Below are 18,736 nucleotides of genomic sequence, written 5' to 3'. Positions count from 1 at the left end.
AATTGACAGAAAAAGTGACAGGAGCAGTGGTAAAACCAACACCTATGCATTCCGGAAAACAAATGCCGCATTTCTAAAATAATAGTCATTGAGGCGGCTGAAAGGTATTTAATGATTTAGGAAACCGGCAATTATAAAGGACAGTAAGGAGCTGCGATAACAAGCCACAAATGGGTTTTTGCATAAGAGTGTAACGTGCTTGGTACAGATTGATCCTTCCTGTACTTCTTCCTTTATAAGCCACAGATTTGTATCAGGTTTTCTAGTTCCTAGTCCATTGTCTACAGTAGCCATGACTATACAGACCACTGGGGACACAACAATGGTATTCGGAGTCCCTGCGGCTTTATGTTACACATATGTAGATATACTGGCCCAAATGTATCAATCTGTCTGAGACAAAAATCAGACACATATGTATTTATTATAAAAAAAAATGTGCAATATGAATGTGGAAAAAGACATTGTAAATACAGCATTGTCATATAAGGAGTTCAGGAATGTATATTTGTCTTTTGTATTTCATGCTTTGGTGCCTGTTCAGACCAGTTTCTTTGTGAATTCTCTCTGGATATGGGAGAGTTAATACTTCCAGCCTATGGGATCTTGGGTGGGGTGTTTAATGCCCAGCTCTCCTTGATCCCTGTGCTGGTAATTTTCATTAAGCTTCAGTGTCTCTGTGTGTGTTCACACTATGTCTGTCTGAGCACGTCCTGAGTTTTGACTATAGTTATCTGTCCTGTCTGCTATGCATTTGATATTTAGCTTGCTATGTTTGAAGTACTTGTCGGTTTTAGAATATCCTGCTTTATATTGCATGTATTTAGTTATTCTGTTCTGCCTTTGCTTTGTGTATGTTAGTACGTGTTCACACTGTGCGTTTGTATCAGTCCTGTTTTTGACATTGTTGTAATCCTGGATCTCCTAGGATAGAATCCTGTTCCGAGATTGGTGCTAATCCATCTATCCAGAAGTATGTGCTAATCCGTCTATCTAGGAGTATGTTGTGGAATTTTGGCTTTGAGGATGTTTTGAGCCTTGGCCCATATTCTTTCATATTGGAATTTGGCTTTTGAAGTTTTTCTTGTGAACTGTGTTTTAGTAATCCTGACCTGTATGGTGTCTGACATCAGTTAACCTGTTCACCCCCTTCATTTTGTGCTCCTGTTTTGCCGTATTATTATTGTCCTGTTATTTAGCCTGGTTCATATTATTATATTTGCCGTTTATCTTGTATCTGGTTCCTGAACTGATTGACAGTATGCTATATTTTGCCTTTATATGCTTTTTTGTTGGTTATTGCATTAACCCCTTGTGTTCTTGACGTGTACTCCGACATTGTACAGTTTATTATTTTTGACTCGGACTCCCCAGCACATTAATTCAGTGTTTGTGTCTGTCGATCCGTCAGTTTGGACAAATAGGCAATAGGAAGGGACAGCAGCTTTAGGGACAATTAGGGTGCATTAACTCCCTGCCCCTTCATGACAGTAACTTTTCATTTGAACTCTTTGTGAGTTTTCAATAAATTAACAAAGACAACCACCATGCATGTTGGTATTAGCAACTGTTACTCAGTGGTTAAAAGGTGAACAGTCTCTGAATTTGATTGCTAACAGTCTCTGAGTAGTGGACATGGTAGCCAAAGGAATTATTCGCAAGTTACAGACATCTAACTCCAGTTGTTCTTGTTAGCCAAGCATTTCTGACAAATTCACATACCCAGCTGAAGAGAGTTGACTTATGTGTCCCCATCTTATAACTCCCCATGAGGCCGTGGCCAAGCTTCTGGTGTTGTCCTGGTACTTGTTTACCCATTTTATGCTACAGAAGTACTTACAACCCACTCTGGTTCTACACCAGTGCATGCAACTAACTTACTCTGGTGCTGCTCTTATGCTTTTAACTCACTCTGGAACTACTTTCCTGCCTGCAACTTACACTGATGCCTCTCTGGCTGCTAGTGCTAGTATCCCACCAAGTTGTATTATACCAGAACTCTCTCCTGGCACACCAGCCCTGAAGCTTTCCATAGGCAGCTTGTGAGCACTGGACTCCCTCTTTCTTTAAGGGTATGCAGATCTACATTCCACAAGAGCAGGCTCCAAAATCCACTCTGCCCCACTCGTGTTAAATGGACTGGCACCTCAACTGGCTGCAACACCTTCCCAGTTGAACCCTATGTAAGGCCCTAAAGTCTTTAGCTGTGTATGAGAGTTCCATGTGTCATGCCTGAAACCTGATTGTAACTGAAGAACTGTAAGAATGATGTAAAATTTCTACTGTCTTTAGTATTTAGTAACCTCAAATAGGGAATGGGACAGAACACTGCACATCTGCTACTAAATGTGCATGTCTTAGTCCTTGTAAGCGAAAAAATGGCTGTAGCAGTGGCACTAATAAAGCCATGTTCTCACAATAAATTTTTGCCCTTTTTTGGGTTATAAAAGTACCTTTAAAGCATACCTGTCATATCTCAGGAAAAAATGCTTATGTATGTTACTGACTTAATCAGCCTAGCGGTATTCCTGAGCGTGGCTCGGGGTTAATTTTTGCTGCTAGAAGCGGTAACCCCAAGTCAAGCTCGGGGTAGAATTGCAGAGTTGCTGTGCGGGCTGCACAATATATCGCAAAAGCAATCGAATCGCGATTTTTGCTTTTTGCGATATAGCGATGCAGCCCCCGGGAAAACATGTGATTATCTGCTCAGGTCGGCTCCCGGGGCGGGGGCCGGCCAGAGCAGATAAAGGCATATACTAAAAGTCAGTGTTTCTCAACCAGGGGGCCTCCAGATGTTGCAAAACTACAACTCTCAGCATGCCCGGACAGTCAAAGGCTCAGTAGCTAAGTGTAAACGGAAAAAGGAGGAAAATAAAAAAACCTTTTGCTTACCTAATCCCGGTCCCTGCAGATGCCATTCCCCTCCGTGCGCTCTGGTCCCTGCTCTCTTCACTATTCATCTTACAGGGCCTTTCCCTTTTCAGCCAATCACAGGCCGCAGTGGTGTAAAGCCAGTGATTGGCTGAGGGGGAAAGGACTTGTGCTGCAGGAAATACACTAGGTTTGAAATCTGCCCGGCAAACCAAGTGTATGCTGCTGCAGGACAAGACAAGGTGAGAAGGGGGGGGGGGGGGGGAATGTGACGGGGGGGGGGGGATGTGACATGGGGGGAATGTGACATGGGGGGGGGGGGGATGTGACATGGGAGGAAATGTGACATAGGGGGGAATGTGACAGAGGGGGGATTGTGACATAGGGGGGAATGTGACAAGAGGGAAGAATGTGACAAGGGGGGGGGGATGTGACAGCGGGGGAGGGGAATGTGACATAAAGGGGGGATGTGACAAGGGGGGAAGAATGTGACAAGGGGGGGATGTGACAGGGGGGAGGGGAATGTAACATGGAGGGGGGAGAATGTAACAAGGGGGGGAATGTGACAGGGGGGGGATGAATGTGACAAGGAGGGGGGAGAATGTGACAAGGGAGGGGGAATGTGACGGGGGGAGATGTGAAATTTCAATGCAAAAAATTGTACCGCTTTTGGTACAAATTTCCAGACAGAATCATACTGCCAGGGAGGTTAATCATGCAGATTATTTACATGTCTTTTTTTTATGTCTAGCTTCTGTATTTGGATCACAAATCCCTCCGTTCTGCTGCTCACATATTCTGACATCCACTGCTCAGTAAGGGGTGTGTCCGAGACAAGTACTGAGCCCACCTTCACTCACCATATATTCACTACCTTCCTGAGTCTACTGTGCAGTACTGTGTCTCTTCACCCAATCACTGCAAGCCGCTCTTTAACCCCCCTCTACTCTTTTCTCATGCTGCCGTCTGATAGACAGGACAGGAGTGAGCACAGAGGAGTGCTAGTTCTGTCCTCACTTCCTTTACTTTGTCCCAGCTGGTGCTTCAGCTGGGTCAAAGATAATGCTGCAGCCAGACAGGATTATGCTCTGGGCGGTATGGGGACTCCTATAGGTCTTTTTTTTTTATCAGCCATGATTTCTATGAAAATTAAATATATTTTAATATTGTCCTTAGTTTTTTTTTTTTTTTTTACTATTTGAGCTCAATGAGGTGCTGAGCATTGTCCCCACCATCCACCAAGATAATATTGATGGTCTAGATACACAACAAATTTACAGAAGATATCTGCTGTAGAAAAAAAAAGTTATTATATGTCCTATTATTACATGTTGTGTTAAAAGAAGAGGTTTCTTGTCCTGCTAGATTTATTATTTGTCTGATTACCATTTTGCGCATTTTCTATCATTTTGTGCCATTTTACACCAAACTGTGCCAGTCATATCAGTTCTAACGTGACCAAATTATAATTAGTCAGAAAGTGCAAACCCCATAAGCCGGGATCTGTTAGGGTAGAGTCACACAGCATATATGCAGCGTATTTCATGCTGCCCAAAATCCAAAATGAATAACGCGCAGGCTCGCCTCCAAACCTCACTGCACACACAGGGCTGCCACTGGGAAGTCCTATGTATCTGCTCATATGAGATTACGCAGCATATTTTCCATTGCGCAGCGGATTTTGCATAGCGTGAAATACGCAGTGTAAATGCTACGTGTGACCCTACCTTAATAACATTTTCTGCCTAATTATTTACTGACTTTATAGGAAAATAAATTGAAATAAGACACATAGGCAAATCTACACATTCTGAAAGCTTCATTCCGTAAAAATAACCTAAGGTGTTTTTCATTATTTAGTGTAACAATGAGACCTAATCTAGCAACAGGAGGTGAAAATTGTCACTTCCATTTAGCATCTGGTTGTGTTTCCAGTAATAGTACCATTATCTCATTACATTTCCATACTACCCTACTTACTCTCATTTCAATTACACACAACACTTTACATACATTTACTGTCGAAAGGAAAAACTGTCTTTCCTACCCATAGCAACTATCATTGATTTTTCTAATAGTTCGGAAGACTAAAAGCTGCACTGTGATTGGTTGAAGTTTTTGGTTCTGATTCTAAGCATAATGTCTGGTGGAAACCAGCTACTGCGTATCACCTGCCCAATACCCCCCCCCCCCCCACAGTGAAGTATGGTGGTTACAGCATCATGGTGGTTCAGTTGGTGAAGCAAGAAGACTGGTCAGGGCTGAGGGAAAGCTGAATGGAGTGAAGTACAGAGATATTCTTTAGAAAAAACAAACTTCAGACTGGGCCAAAAGTTCATCAAAGACCCTAAGCACACAGCCAAAACAGGAGTAGCTTAGAGACAGCTCTGTGAACGTCCTTGAGTGGCCAAGCTAGAGCCCTGACTTGAACCCAAACAAACAATTAAAATTGTCTTCCCCCGAGGTCCTCATTCAACCAGGCAAAGCTCGACAGATAAGAATGACAGAAAATCCCTAAATGTAGATGTGTAAACCTTGTGTCCCCATTCCCAAGAGGACTGGAGACTATATTCACTGCCAAAGGGACTTCAACTAAGTACTGAGTAAGGGGTCTGAATAATTATGTTAATAAATTACTGCTGAATTTTAAAATTCTATTTTCACTTTGTCTTTATGGTGTATTGAGTGCAGATGATGGGGGGGGGGGACTTGATTTTTTATAAGGCTGCAACTTAACAAAATCTGAAGAGATCTGACGTTAAAGGTCTGAATAGTTTTTTGATGCATTGAATGTCAAATGATAATATTTTTAAAGTATTTCATTTTCACTATATTGTAGAACTTGATAAAAAGTGTATTATTAAGTTCCCAATGTACCAATAGTATTTAAACATTTATCTAAAAGAATATCACAGCCTGGAAATATTTTAATGTGTGGGTTTGGGTCGAAAGAAATTGTCTAAGAATACAGTCAGATCAATGGTGGGCTTTATTATTGAGTGAAACCTTTCCAGAAGGCCAGCTCTAGTACACATTTCTGTGATGGATTTTAGTTTTAGTATATATCATGTACATTGCTCACCTTTTTTGAAAAGATTTGACAAAAGCAGAAGGGCACTACAATATGTAGAATTTTTCAGGTGACATATAGAATAGGAATTTAATCATAACCAAGATATGCTTTCTATGTCACATATTTATAAGGCTTTAAAGGGGTACTCTCCTCTCTGTGCTTGTGTGGCCATTGCACCATTCATTCTGTATGAAGATACCGACATCATCTTTAATGTCAAGCTTTTAGTGCCATTAGTTTAGGCATCCACTAAACAGTGGTAATTGCCCCTTGACTACCCAGAAAATGCAAGATATCCATAGACTGTGACGTTTTCTCCCCACTAAGAACTGAAGGTTGGTGAATATTCAGTTGTCAGTGTCAGCCCTTATTAGTATATCAGACTTGAAAGGGGTACTCCACTGTCCTACTTCGGAAGCTCCGCTCCCCAGCGTCTGGAAGTTTATTGTTCCGAACGCTGCATGTAGGCTTCTGTGTTCAGGGCTGCCCCTTGTGACGTCACGCCCGCCCCCTCAACGAAAGTCTATGGGAAGGGGGCACGACGGCCATCATATAAACATTTAAACACCGGCAGGCATAGGCCTTTTTATTCAACCTGTTAGTTACCGCAAGGTGCCATCCATTTAGTTATAGCCATACATGTTTCCGTAACTTTGAAATTAACTTTGCCTAGGTGACCTAACAGTGTTAAACAGGGGAGGTTTTTAGGGCTCTTAGACACACATTTTGGGCTATTGGTAACGTACAGGTTTTTACAGATGGGTCCCACCTCTTCAGCCTCTACTTATTTCCAAGGCAGAGTGCCCCAACCCTTTAACTCTTCATTATAACTACTAGTTTCCGACATAGCTGCTGACATTTCGGAGAATGTATCTTTAGTCTTTCTGTAGACGTACTTCTCCTTCCTATTATGGAGGCTATTAGATTAAATGGGTACTCCGGTGGAAAATATAAAAATAAAATTTCAAATCAACCAGTGCCAGAAAGTTAAACTGATTTGTAAATGACTTCTATTAAAAAAAATCTTTACCCTTCCGGTAAGAGGAAATTTCTTTTTTGTCTTGTCCACAGTGCTCTCTGCTGACACCTCTGTCCTTGTCAGGAACTGTCCAGAGCAGCATAGGTTTGCAATGGGGATTTTCTCCTGCTCTGGACAGGTTTCCTCTGTAGTAGACAGCTGCTAAAAAGTACTGGAAAGGTAAAGATTTTTTTCATAGAAGTCAAGTCTGTTTAATTTTCTGGCACCAGTTGATTAAAAAAAAAATGTTTTCCACCAGAGTACCCCTTTAAGTTGTTTACAAGTTTTCCTCGTAAATGTGTGGGAAAGATGTTTACAAGCTTAAGTATCATCAAGAGGGAGAATGAGAGAGAAAATTAATTTGGAAACCAAGGAGATTAATTGAATTTGTTTGGGTTGTTAAACCACAAGACTAATTAGCAAAAAGGGAAAAAAAAAGTTTTGGGTTTTGTTAACGAGAATGAAGGATCTGACAGGAGACGGAAGACACTTAGAGATATATGAAGGTGAAATATTGGACTGGAATAATGATCATGCTAATGGGTTATTAGAGAAGCTAGAGACTCATCACAGAATGATCAATGTTCTTGTTACTCATATCTTATGGTTGGGATTCTTCCGAAAATCACCTTCTCGTCAGATACACAAATGCCAGTCTACCAAAGACATACATACCATTGTGGCAGACTATAATGCCCATTAAGCATTACTATAATTTATAAAACTTTGGACATGTCAAAGGATTTGATTGGTTGCAGTCTCAGTGCTAAAACCTCACTGATCTTTAGATGTAGGTGGGAGAAGCACATGGCAGCACTCTTCACTCCCTTCACTCCCTTCACTGTTCTCATCTGATTGCAGGAGTCGTGCTCCATAGACTTATATTGTAGACCAGTGGTCTCAAACTGTGGCCTTTCCAGATGTTGCAAAGCTTCAACTCCCAGCATGCCCAGACAGTCCTAGGCAGTCCGGGCATACTGGGTGTTGAAGTTTGCAACATTTAGGGCTGACTGACAGGTCAGGCACTCGGGCACTGCCCAAGGGCCCGCTCCTGAGGGGGGCCAGTACTGTTTATTGCTTTGTTTTCTAAATCTTTTTTTGATCCTAAATTGCTGGTTTTTAATCATGTCATAAAAAATTCATAAAAAGTGCCTGGACACCAAAGATAAAGTGCTTGAACATTTGAAATACAGCAGACAGTGGGATCAACACCTGTGCCGCAGGTCTGCCCAAGGAGATCCACTGGGACACCACAGAGCATAAAGTAGCTAATAAGTACTGGAAGGATTAAGATTTGTATATAGTAATTTACAGTTATAATTTAAGTACAGTATATACTCGAGTATAAGCCGACCCGAATATAAGCCGAGGCCCCTAATTTCACCCCAAAAACCCAGGAAAAGTTATTGACTCGACAATAAGCCTAGGGTGGGAAATACATCATCCCCCGGTCATCATCCAGACCCCCGTCATCATCCCCCCCTCATCATCACCGCCTGTCAATCCCTTCATCAGTGGTGTTCAACCTGCGGACCTCCAGAGGTTTCAAAACTACAACTCCCAGCATGCCCGGACAGCCGATGGCTGTCCGGGCATGCTGGGAGTTGTAGTTTTGCAACATCTGGAGGTCCGCAGGTTGAACACCACTGAGAAGGGATTGACAGGTGGAAAGTTCACTTGAGTATAAGCCGAGGGGGGCGTTTTCAGCCCAAAAAATGAAATACTCGGCTTATATTCGAGTATATACGATAATATACAAATCTATTTAACATTTTTTTTCCTCCAGAGTACCCTTTTGACCTTGACTATAAAATAAAATCTATCACCCCTATATAAGCCAAGTAGCATAAAAAGTTAAAGAATTTGACTTTACATTTATTTCTCCAAAACCCGCACTTCAGATATATTTTGGAGCTTGTTATGTTCTGTACATAAATTTTAGATGTGTACAAGAGCATTAAAAAAACCTTCTTGTCTTAAACAAAAAGATCTTGTCAAGAACCAAACTTCTTCGGAATGTTAACTAGGCATGCTCCTCTGTATATTCAATTATATCCTTTACTACAAGTGTCAGCACCGTTCACAGCTTGTTGTCTTTGTAATGACGAGGTGTAAATGGAATAAATCAGCTGTTAACTCGTTTTACACTCAATCCCCATAATTAGGAATACAGGAGTATAACATTATCTGTTACTGTATGCACGAAACAACTGAGAACAACTGTAGTGTCAGCGGGCCAAATTAGAGGGGTTTTCCATGTATAGTAAAACATTGTGAAGCATCATTGGGGCCTTTGGTGTGTTTTTCAATATATAGTTACTTCAAGAATCCAAGAGTCCATAATAGTACTTGAGGTTATGTCTCCAGTCTGCATTTTGGGTCATGTTTTGAGGCTGAAGAAACATCTATTTAGCTTTTTTTTTTTGCCTTTTAGATTGTTTTTCAGCCTTTCTTTTGCGTTAGGTCTGTTATTAAAGGGGTTATTAAAAACTTTTTTTTTTAAATCAACTGGTGCCAGAAAGTTAAACAGATTTATAAATGACTTTTATTAAAAAATCTTAATCCTTCCAATATTTATAAGCTGCTGAATACTACAGAGGAAATTATTTTATTTTTGGAACACTGAGCTCTCTGCTGACATCACGAGCACAGTGCTCTCTGCTGACATCTCTGTCCATTTTAAGAACTCTCCAGAGTAGGAGAAAATCCCCATAGCAAACAAATGCTGCTCTGGTCATTTCCTAAAATGGACAGAGATGTCAGCAGAGAGCACTGTGCTCGTGATTCAGCAGAGAGCACCGTGTTCCAAAAGGAAAAAACATTTCCCCTGTAGTATTCAGCAGCTAATAAATACTGGAAGGATTAAGATTTTTTATTAGAAGTAATTTACAAATCTGTTTAACTTTCTGGCACCAGTTGATGTAAAAAAAAAAAAAAAGTTTTCCACCGGAGTACCCCTTTAACCCCTTAAGGACTCAGCCCATTTTGGCCTTAAGGACTCAGACAATTTAATTTTTACGTTTTCATTTTTTCCTCCTCGCCTTCTAAAAATCATAACTCTTTTATATTTTCATCCACAGACTAGTATGAGGGCTTGTTTTTTGTGCGACCAGTTGTCCTTTGTAATGATATAACTCATTATATCATAAAATGTATGGAGCAACCAAAAAACACTATTTTTGTGGGGAAATTAAAACGAAAAAACACAATTTTGCTAATTTTGGAAGGTTTCATTTTCACACCGTACAATTTATGGTAAAAATGACATGTGTTCTTTATTCTGAGGGTCAATACGATACAAATGATACCCATGATTACATACTATTATATTATTGTTGCGCTTAAAAAAAATCACAAACTTTTTAACCAAATTAGTACGTTTATAATCCCTTTATTTTGATGACCTCTAACTTTTTTATTTTTCCGTATAAGCGGCGGTATGGGGGCTCATTTTTTGCACCATTATCTGTACTTTTTTTGATACCACATTTACATATAAAAAACTTTTAATACATTTTTTATAATTTTTTTTTAAATAAAATGTATTAAAAAAGTAGGAATTTTGGACTTTTTTTTTTTCGTTCACACCGTTTACCGTACAGGATCATTAACATTTTATTTTAATAGTTCGGACATTTACGCACGCGGCGATACCAAATATGTCTATAAAAAAAAAATTTACGCTTTTTGGGGTAAAATAGGAAAAAACTGACGTTTTACTTTTTATTGGGGGAGGGGATTTTTTTACTTTTACTTTTACATTTTTTTTTACACTTGAATAGTCCCCATAGGGGACTATTCATAGCAATACCATGATTGCTAATACTGATCTGTTCTATGTATAGGACATAGAACAGATCAGTGTTTTCGGTGATCTTCTGCTCTCGTCTGCTCGATCACAGACCAGAGCAGGAGACGCCGGGAGCCGGACAGAGGCAGGAGAGGGGACCACCGTGCGGCGTTATGAATGATCGGATCCCCGCAGCAGCGCTGCGGGCGATCCGATCATTCATTCAAATCGCGCACTGCCGCAGATGCCGGGATCTGTATTGATCCCGGAACCTGAGGGGTTAATGGCGGACGCCCGTGAGATCGCGGGCGTCGGCCATTGCTGGCGGGTCCCTGGCTGCGATCATCAGCCGGGATCAGCCGCGCATGACACGGGCATTGCTCCGATGCCCGCGGTTATGCACAGGACGTAAATGTACGTCCTGGTGCGTTAAGTAGCACCTCACCAGGACGTACATTTACGTCCTGCGTCCTTAAGGGGTTAAAGAGTACCTGTCATGATCTTGTTAAATTGTATAATCCTCCCAGTTCACTGCCCCCATCATAATAAACCACCCCCTGCCTTTATTTTTATTATTTGTTAGTTTTCTACCTTGATATTGCTCTGTATTTTCCGCTGAGTCTCAGTCAGATTCACAGACTGGAAAGGGGCATTACCCAGCAAGTGTGACATCGTCTGAAGCCATACAGGGGATAACTTCCTCCCTCACTCTGCTACACACAGTCCAGAGCAGTTCAGTGTGAGATGAGCTATTATTGGCTAAGGCTGCACACACATCCCTCAGCACTCCAGACTGCATTTCCTGATTTTGGACTTCTGCCAGCTCAGCAGGAGTCCAAAGTCTGTGCAAGAGATAGGGAGAAATGTGTTCTGGGCAAGTATAGAGACACCTAGTGGTAGCTTTTTTAAAAATAGAAAACTTTGTTTTTTTTTAAACAAAGTATATTAGAAAGATGTTTTATTTACCATAAGGAGTGCAATAGCAAAAATTTGTTTTAATGACAGTGCCCATTTAAGCTCTGTGCAAATACAACCTTAACACCGTCTTTTTAGCACAGATAAAAATGTTAAATATTTTTGAGCAGATGAATAAATGCTTTGTCACTGTCCCTTTAAGAGTTGCTGTAAAGGCTATACTGAATAGAAAGTCTTTCGTATGTTTTTGGCATAAGTATGTGAAGTAACTAATGTCGGTGCAGCTGTAAGCAGACAGAATAAAGTCCAGTTAGCTTGAGTTACTGTGGTACAAATATTTATACTTTTTACTCATGGGTTTGTGGCATGATACCCTATGTGTAGTAACTTCTGTGACATGTTGAACCACACAGCACTAACTCCAACCCTAGGTCACTGAAGAGATCAGTGTATGCAGAGAGACCTTTGTTCTGCTTTCTTCTCTCTGGCTAAACAATACTCCTTTGGCTGGAAACTTGAGCACTTTGCCTTCATAGCATTGACTGGAGGCAACCTGCATACATGCAGCACAAATCTTTCTCAAATTATAGAATTTGCAATTGGGACAGGACAGTGATGTCATTGTAGCAGGTTTGGATTTAAGCAAAATATAGGACAAGAGTGGCACTAGACCTACTGTAGGAATAACACTCTGGCCTAGGTGTATGTAACACAACTAGACAAAATCCTAAGGCAAAAACCAGACCTAGACAGCTTTTAAGTCAAGCCCTTTCAGGACAGGGGTTTGGACTAGGAACTCTTTCCACAGCATTCTAGGGTCTGTATAGAAGCTAGTACGGGATCATGTGGAATCATATATCTGATTTGAGGCATATGCAAATTTTTAACCCTTTACTCTTGGAATTCCTTCATAAATGCTATAAGGGCAATACAATGCACAAAACTGTACCCTAGACACAGATTATACACAGTGTGCATTAGGTTCTCTCGGCCATATGACAACTTCTCATACTGTAAGTAAAACACAATGCTCTATGCAGGTGCAATCTCTAGAATTAGTGACCAAAGTAGATGAAGCAAGCTGAAGGGATGACAAGAAAACGCAAGTCAGTTCAGCACCAGTCTGAACAATAATCTAGTCCATGGCGCAAAGTAATTTGGAAAGGCGGACATCAATGGGCCGTTTCCCACGTGGATAGTATCAGGAGCTGGATCTACATTTTTTTCTATGGAAATCAAAGCCAATCCCACAAAGATATGTGGGTCTCAATTTTTCCTTTTATTTTAAGTATTTAATTTTAAATTGATTCTTTTATAATCTGGCAGTAAAATAACGGTATGTATTTTTCGCCACATAAGACTCACTTTTTCTTCCCCAAAACTGGGGGGAAAAGTTGGTGCGTCTTATACGGCGAATACACACCTATCACCGCGGTCCCTGCGGCCATCAACGGCCGGGACCCGCGGCTAATACAGGACATCACCGATCACGGTAATGCCCTGTATTAACCCTTCAGATGCGGCGATCAAAGCTGGCTGCCGAGTCTGAAGCGAAAGTGACTCTAACCTGGCTGCTCGGTCAGGCTGTTCGGGACCGCCACGGTGAAATTGCGGCGTCCCGAACAGCTTACAGGACACCGGGAGGGACCTTAACTGCCTCCTCGGTGTCTGCTCCATGCCAGGATCCCCTGCATGGCGGCGCTCTCCTTCTACGTCATCGCGCACGCCGTCCCGTCATCCAATAGGAGCAGCGTGCATAGCAACGTGATGACGGCGACGTGATGACGGCGACGGAGAGCTTGGATCCCGGGGAAGAAGACGTCCGGAGCGACGGGGACACCCCGGGGACGCGGCGACAGTGATGGAGCGACATCCAGGGCAGCGGTGACGAGCGGTGACGGGTCCGGAGTGGCGGGAACACGTGAGTATTACCTCCTATACCAGTGGTCTTCAACCTGCAGACCTCCTGATGTTGCAAAACTACAACTCCCAGCATGCCCGGACAGCCAATGGCTGTCCGGGCATTCTGGGAGTTGTAGTTTTGCAACATCTGGAGGTCCGCAGGTTTAAGATCACTGTTGGGTTCAGAATCTTTTTTTTCTAGGTTTTGCACCTTTAAAATTGGGTGCTTCTTATATGCCGGTGCGTCCTATAGGGCGAAAAATACGGTACTTCTGTGTCTATGGACTATACCTATTGCTATACATTATTCTTTATATATTATACATACCATACTATAGTACTGTTACTAGAACCACTAGAGAGAATGCTATTATGTTTATTGATAGGTCAGATATATTTCTTTCTTTCCACAGCCAGAGGAGCTCACCAACATCCTGGAGATCAGCAACATTGTCTTCACCAGCATGTTTGCCCTGGAGATGATGCTGAAACTTTCTGCCTTCGGTCTTTTTGACTACTTGCGGAATCCATATAACATCTTTGATGGCATCATAGTCATTATCAGGTATGGTTCATGTCTCATTTTACATTTATTTCCCAATTTCAGGAACAATTTCGCTGTTGATAAGCACAATTCTAGAAGTTCTATACTATACTACCAATAGTATTTATTTAATCTATGAATGTGATGCCTGCTGCCTAAATCTGCCATTGTTCTGCTAGCTGTGCAATGGATTATTAACTTACTTTCCATGATTAATAGTCATTATTAAATGGACACTGTCATTTCCAAAAACTTTTTATACAATGCACAGTGCTTAGCTTAAAGGGGTACTCCGGTGAAAACCTTTTTTCTTTTAAATCAACTGGTGGCAGAAAGTTAAACATATTTGTAAATTACTTCTATTAAAAAATCTTAATCCTTCCAGTACTTATGAGCTGCTGAATGCTTCAGAGGAAATTCCTTTCTTTTTGGAACACTGATGTCATCACGAGCACAGTGCTCTCTGCTGACATCTCTGTCCATTTCAGCAACCATGCATAGCTGATGTCTGCTAAGGGCAGCATGGTGGCTCAGTGGTTAGCACTGCTGCCTTGCAATGCTGGGGACTTGGGTTCAAATCCCACTAAGGACAACAATAAATAAAGCATTTTTGTTATTATAATAACGTCAGCAGAGAGAACTGTGCTCGTGATATTATCAGAGAGCATTCCAAAAAGAAAAGAATTTCTTCTGTAGTATTCAGCAGCTAATAAGTACGGAAAGGATTAAGATTTTTTAATAGAAGTAATTTACAAATATGTTTAACTTTCTGCCACCAGTTGATTTAAAAGAAAAAAGGTTTTCGCCGGAGTACCCCATTAAAGCTTTGGCCCTTTTGTTTTAGCAAATGGTGGGGGTCTCAATACCTGGACCACTCACTATTCAAGTTCTTTTCTATAAGAAATTCTATGGGCCATGGTGATAATATCTCACTGTTCAATTTGCCCTTATACAGTTTTCCCCAACTTGCTTGCTTTACCATGCTTTAGCTTCACATATTCTGATGGGCAGGGTTCATGGATATTAAGGGGGCAGGGTTTAGATGGGGGAGGGCAATCAAGGGGGGTCAAATAGCACAGTGGTGTGATGAAGTGGCACAGGGGGTGATAAAATGGCCCATGAGGATAGCAGCCACATTTGTAATGCTGATACGGGCATCACGTTGTGCGTCATAGGACGAGTTAACTTATACGTACAATTGGCGGTACAGCGAGGAGTAAAAACTATACACATCGAAAAAGGGTGTCACCAAAATGGAAAGTTTGGAAAGCTCTGCTATGATTCGATGTTATCACACATAAATGAGACCCCTTAATTCTAAATGCAGCTATGTTGAAGAACAGAATTCTTAGTTATTAAATATATATAAGCAGAAATCATTAAGTCTTTTTTCCTCTATAATAATCATTTCCAATCCATATTCCCAACCATTATTAATATCTACAGCATGTTTAATCGCCCATTACTAAAATAAACTTTCTTCCTTTGCTCGCTGGTTCAGAAATCCCTGTAATTACGGAGTTAATATATCATCTGAGCAGAATATAAGGGAGAGACTTACATGAGAATTGTATATCGATTCTTTTCTCATCTTATCATCATATTTTCTGCTAATTTCTCCTTATAACCACCAGTATCTGTTCTACAGCGTCTGGGAGATCATAGGGCAGAATGACGGCGGGCTGTCCGTTTTGAGAACTTTTCGCCTCCTGCGGGTGCTGAAACTTGTACGGTTTATGCCGGCGCTGAGGAGGCAGCTGGTGGTCCTAATGAAGACAATGGACAACGTGGCTACCTTCTGCATGCTGCTAATGCTCTTCATCTTCATCTTCAGGTGAGATATTAAAAAATTTACATCCAATTTTTTTTGCCAGGTGGCTTGTCCAATACATTTAGTAATCTTGCCATGAATTGTATATTCGAACCATTAATCTCAGTAAAATGTGAAGATACAAGAAATTGCAGCGATAATAACTACCTGATATAATTTTAAAGGGGTACTCGGGCCCTATGGCATCTTATCCCTTATCCTTTGGTAACCCTTTAATATTTTAATAATTTTATTTAGGAAATCATTACATTCTTATTAGTTTCTCTACTTGACCCAGATGTAGTATGTGATCTACACCTCCCAAGTTATTGTTTAAATAAGTTTCTTATATATTTTCTTTCCTTTTCCCGCGGTCTCAAGAACGAGGCTCAACTCTTCCTGCTTAGTCAGGCATAGTCTCAACAGTGACGGCCCACTTAGTCAATCACTAATATGTCTGAAGAAGATGGGGGCCGCAACACTTAGCAGAAAGAGTTGGGCCCCCTTCTGGAGACCGCGAGGAAGGAAATTAGTTACAGTGGTCAGAACCCCTGCAATCAGAAACTTATTTCAAGAGACCAGTTTGTGGATAGGGGATACGTTTTTCATGACTGGAATATTCGTAAAACCCTTTTTGATCACCATATAGTGTTTTTACGACAGCTTTGTATTTTTGATGCACTCATCTTTTAACCGCTGTGCTTCAGAAGACAGGCAGCCCTAAGTGCTGTAAAGTCCTGATGCCCAGGCTTTTATCAATACCCTTAGTTATCTAATCATAAAAATTATTTCAAAAATTATTTTAAAAAAATTAATTACTGTATCCTAAAATAGTACAAAAAAAATAGCCTATCTGGCAAAAAATATCTTCTCCTATGTCAAAATGGTTTTGTAAAATGAAAACATTTTCCACCTATATCACTCAACTATATGAATTGCAGGTTTTTATGTGTCACAATTGCAGAGAAGTTTAGCCACATCCTACAGGTAATTTTGCGTTCACATTTGCATTAGAGGTGACATTCAGAGCTTCCATCAGATGTGTGAACAGAGCCTTACAGGGAATGGGTCAGATCTATTTGCCACAAAGAGCTGCAGATACCATTGGATAGTAATTCGGGTAGAAAGGCAAGCTGTACCTTTCCTGGAGCTGATGGTGGTTGCCAAATTTATAATATTGTCTTTTATTTGTCAGCCAAGTGTCATTGAGGCAGAGCCAAACTGCTCAAATGCCACAACCTGGAACCCCTCCTTTCTTGTCCTCACCACCCAGCTCTCCTTGACTAATGTACAGAGCTCTATACATCAGACATCTTACAGCTGGGAGGTAAAGGCAAGCAGGGAGGTGTTTCACACTGTGGCACTTGAGCAGAACGACTCTGCCTCAATGACACTTGGCGGCCAACTTCAGCTCCAGGATATTCAATGGTGTCTGCAGCAAATTGAGCACTCAGATTGTATTTCAGTACTAAGAATGTCTATGTAAGAATTACATGCAATGCATCAATGAATATAATAATTGTATCTTTTTTTCCCCATGCAGTATTCTTGGGATGCATATTTTTGGATGTAAATTTAGTCTTAGAACAGACTCCGGAGACACTGTTCCTGACCGCAAAAACTTTGACTCTTTGCTTTGGGCCATTGTTACAGTCTTCCAGGTTTGCCTCTTAATTCTTCATGAATCTCATTGTTTTCTTTTGTGTTTTGCCGCTTATACATTCGACATATGCATCATACAGTCTCTATACTGTGAATTGAGACTATACACATTGAAGTGGATTGGAAAATGTGACTATATTTTTAGAATCCGAGTAAGGCGCTGTGTTCATACCTGGTGGATACGCTGCAGACTTGTGGGAATTTTCCAAATTAACTTAAATAGGAAAGTCAAAATCTGCACTAAATCTAATAATAATTCCTTTAGTTATGAAGTGCTAACATGTGTTTAAGTGCTGTTCAGAGCTTGTCCTCACGCAGCTCTGTCCCAGAGTCCACAATCTAAATTTCAAACTCGCCTATCAGTCTTTTTTGGACAGTGGAAGAAAGTCTACAGAAACACAGGGAAAACATCCATGTAAATGTTTCCCTTGGTGGGATTTAAACAGAAGGACAGAAACTGAGATAACTTATGAGCCAGTATTCTGCCCAAGAAATAAGTGTTTAGCAAAAATGCAATAAATCTGCAGTATTTCATTCCTTTTGAACATACCCTAATACTGGAGTTTAAATTGGACTGCATGGCGTGTCTGATATTAAGCTGCTTATATTGTTTCTTCCGGCAGCTGTAGATGTGTTTTATATGTAGTGCAGCTACAAATGTTGAGTCCTTACTTTGGATCTTGTCCCTGATATTACTGTGGATGGGCTCTTCCTTGGAGGAGTTGGAAAGCAGTGTTGTAACTTGCACTAGACTAACAAGGCCCAGACGTAAGGTGGTCCTTTATTGGGTGGCAGCGGCCGTCTGGTATTTTGCTGTTTTTATATACTATGTACTGTGTATACTACTGTTTTTATATACTTTGTATACTACTGTTTGCATATACTATGTACACATTAGGGGAAATTTATCAAAACCAGTGCAGAGGAAGAGTGGTGCAGTTGCCCATAGCAACCAATCAGATTGCTTCTTTCATTTTTAAAGAGGCCTGGGAAAAATAAAATAAGCCATCTGATTGGTTGCTATGGGCAACTGCACCACTCTTCCTCTAGACAGGTTTTGATAAATCTCCCCCATTGAGTGTGTATATACTGTGAGGGGTATTCATAAAGTAGTGTAGGTGCACATCTTTTTACTCCATTAATTTGTGTGG

The 18,736-nt window shown here is 40.9% G+C and overlaps 1 protein-coding gene across 2 annotated transcripts in view; it reads left to right on the top strand.

The window, feature by feature from the left end:
- CACNA1I (calcium voltage-gated channel subunit alpha1 I) overlaps positions 1–18,736 on the top strand; it is a 721,300-nt gene that overhangs the window by 509,845 nt on the left and 192,719 nt on the right. For both annotated transcript variants that reach the window (XM_056524026.1, XM_056524025.1), the window contains exons 11-13: positions 13,983–14,134; positions 15,762–15,947; positions 17,467–17,584. In XM_056524026.1, coding sequence (XP_056380001.1) covers positions 13,983–14,134; positions 15,762–15,947; positions 17,467–17,584 — 456 coding nt within the window. The remainder of the gene's footprint in view (positions 1–13,982; positions 14,135–15,761; positions 15,948–17,466; positions 17,585–18,736) is intronic.

The sequence above is a fragment of the Hyla sarda genome, chromosome 6, assembly GCF_029499605.1.
Source record: "Hyla sarda isolate aHylSar1 chromosome 6, aHylSar1.hap1, whole genome shotgun sequence".
Taxonomy (NCBI): Eukaryota; Metazoa; Chordata; class Amphibia; order Anura; family Hylidae; genus Hyla; species Hyla sarda.
Note: the sequence above shows the minus strand (reverse complement) of the source record. Positions and strands in the feature narration are given on the sequence as shown.